Below are 2,355 nucleotides of genomic sequence, written 5' to 3' on the forward strand. Positions count from 1 at the left end.
AATGAACGGAGACCCTTAAAATTTGGGTCATAAATCAAGTGTAGTTAAATGATTAATTTGGTGTAGTGATTGCATAAAAATAATCCTAAATAAATGGTCTCGCACACTGACCATTGTTTCGATGAAGAAAAAGATTCTTCTATTAGAGTGTTTTTTTGTAATTGTTATACCTGTAATACAAAAAAATTTTAACTTTGACACTGAACTTTTTTAACACATAAAAATTTTTAAAGTTTTAGACTTGTTATTTGACTTCTTCTTTTAATTCTTTTTTTTTAATTCTTAATTCTTCTTTTTGTTATATATATTTTTTTGTTTTTTCTCTTTTTGTTTTTTCTAGAGAGAAAAAAATAGAATAAAAAAGATGAATTCAGTTATTAAAGTTTTTATTTTAGAAGCAGCATTTCTATTTTTTAAAAGATAGAACTCTACACAACAAATCTTAAGCATAATTCTAAAAAAGAAAAACAACCACCAACACAATCACAACCAGACAAAACAAATACCATAAAGGTTTTTCACCGTCATCTTCACCCATCAGAATATCACTTTAGTATGTGTGTGGTAAGCTAGCATTATCACCTTCCATCTGCTAAAGCAATTGCCCCTTCTTGATCCCTGATGATACTATCATAATTTATATTTTGATGACTACTACTACTGCTATCACCATACTCATATCCTTTCGACGACGATGATGATATAGGAAGTAAGTGCTGCGTCTCTTCAAAATTTTTGTCTCCATTGTTAACCCACTGATGCTTTGACATTCTCCTTATTCCCTCCAATTCCATTGCCACTTCCTTCATGTTTGGTCTTTCTTCTCCTTTAAGTCTCAAACACTTTGCTGTAATATTAGCAACTTCCACAATCTCTTGCTTGTTTTCTTCATTCAAGATTCCATCTTGAAGAGTTTCAAACAAGCAATTCTCTTCTAGGCAAGATAGAAAGTAGATAGAAATATTTGTTTTCTCTTTCGACTTCCCCAACAAAAGAGGTTTCTTTCCTGTAAGAAGCTCAGCCAGCACAACACCAAAACTATACACATCGCTTTTCTCAGTTAATTGGCTAGTTTGCATGTACTCTGGATCCAAGTAACCAAAAGTTCCTTGCACCATTGTAGCTAGTGCAGTTTGATCCAATGGAACAAATCTAGAAGTTCCAAAGTCAGAGACTTTAGCAGTGTAGTCTTCGTCTAAGAGAATATTAGCACTTTTAACATCTCTGTGGACAATTGGAATGGAAGCAGATGAGTGAAGATATGATAAAGCTCCAGCCGCCTCTGCTGCAATTCTGAGACGATTTTTCCAGTTAAAATGATTTCTCTTCTTTTCATTATGGATGAAATCAAAGAGTGTACCATTGCTTACAAACTCATAGACTAGCAGAGGAACTTCTGTTTCTAAACAACAACCCAAAAGCTTCACCACATTTCTGTGGTTAATTTTAGAGACAACAATCACCTCATTGATGAATTGCATAACTTGGCCAGGATCAACTATTTTGGACTTCTTGATAGCAACAATTGTGTTATTCTCTAGAACTCCTTTGAAAACCGTGCCATAACCTCCCCTGCCAATGATTAACTTCTCGTCATAGTTGTTAGTGGCTTTCTTTAATTTGTCAGCAGTGAAAATTTTAACATGGGATGACTCTTCTCCTTGTTGTACTAAAATATGACCGCCGTTTTGCTCAAAAAACTTTTCCTTCAGTTTGATGAGTTTTTTCTTTTGGTGCGCTAAGTATAGCAAACAAGTCCCTACGAAAATAGCTATGAATCCTGCACTTGTACCTGCATGTAATGTGTTGGATACAATTCTTCAATTTTCTTTTACAAAATAATTTACGTATTTGAATATAAATATCTGACTAAATTTATAAACGTAAACGTGATTAAATTTCTTACCAATGACAATATGTGGAAGGAAATTTTTCTTGTGGCAACCATCTTCCTTGGTACCATTTCCAGATTGCCCCTTAGGACAGAAGCATGTGTAGGATCCATTTGTATTGTGACAATTATGGTCACTTACACATGAATGTTGTCCTGTCTTGCATTCATCAATGTCTGCACATTCAGAGAAAATAAAATGATCAAATTAAACAAAAGCTATGAGACTTTCACAGATTCAAACTAAACATAGAGTTCAAACTTTGTTATTCAGTGAATAATTATCTAATTTCATCCCCCCCCCTTTTTTTGTAATTGAACAATATAATAGTTTAAGAGAAGTATAATACTACATGCACAATAGGAAATAGTATATTCAATGAGTTATAGGACGGGTTTTTTTAGAAGTTATGTGCTTGTTGTTTTGTGTAAGATTCTCTATTGTTATTAGTATTAATGGAAAT

At 33.0% G+C, this 2,355-nt stretch overlaps 1 protein-coding gene across 1 annotated transcript; it reads right to left on the reverse strand.

Annotated features, from left to right (window-relative positions):
- Positions 469 to 2,099, reverse strand: LOC107647494 (wall-associated receptor kinase 5-like; the record flags this gene model as incomplete). The annotated part of the gene is made up of 2 exons (XM_021105698.1): positions 469 to 1,792; positions 1,907 to 2,099. Coding segments are annotated over 2 exons (1,407 nt in total), but the record flags the coding sequence as incomplete, so codon positions are not given.

This window comes from Arachis ipaensis, chromosome B06 (assembly GCF_000816755.2).
Source record: "Arachis ipaensis cultivar K30076 chromosome B06, Araip1.1, whole genome shotgun sequence".
In the NCBI taxonomy this organism is placed as follows: Eukaryota; Viridiplantae; Streptophyta; class Magnoliopsida; order Fabales; family Fabaceae; genus Arachis; species Arachis ipaensis.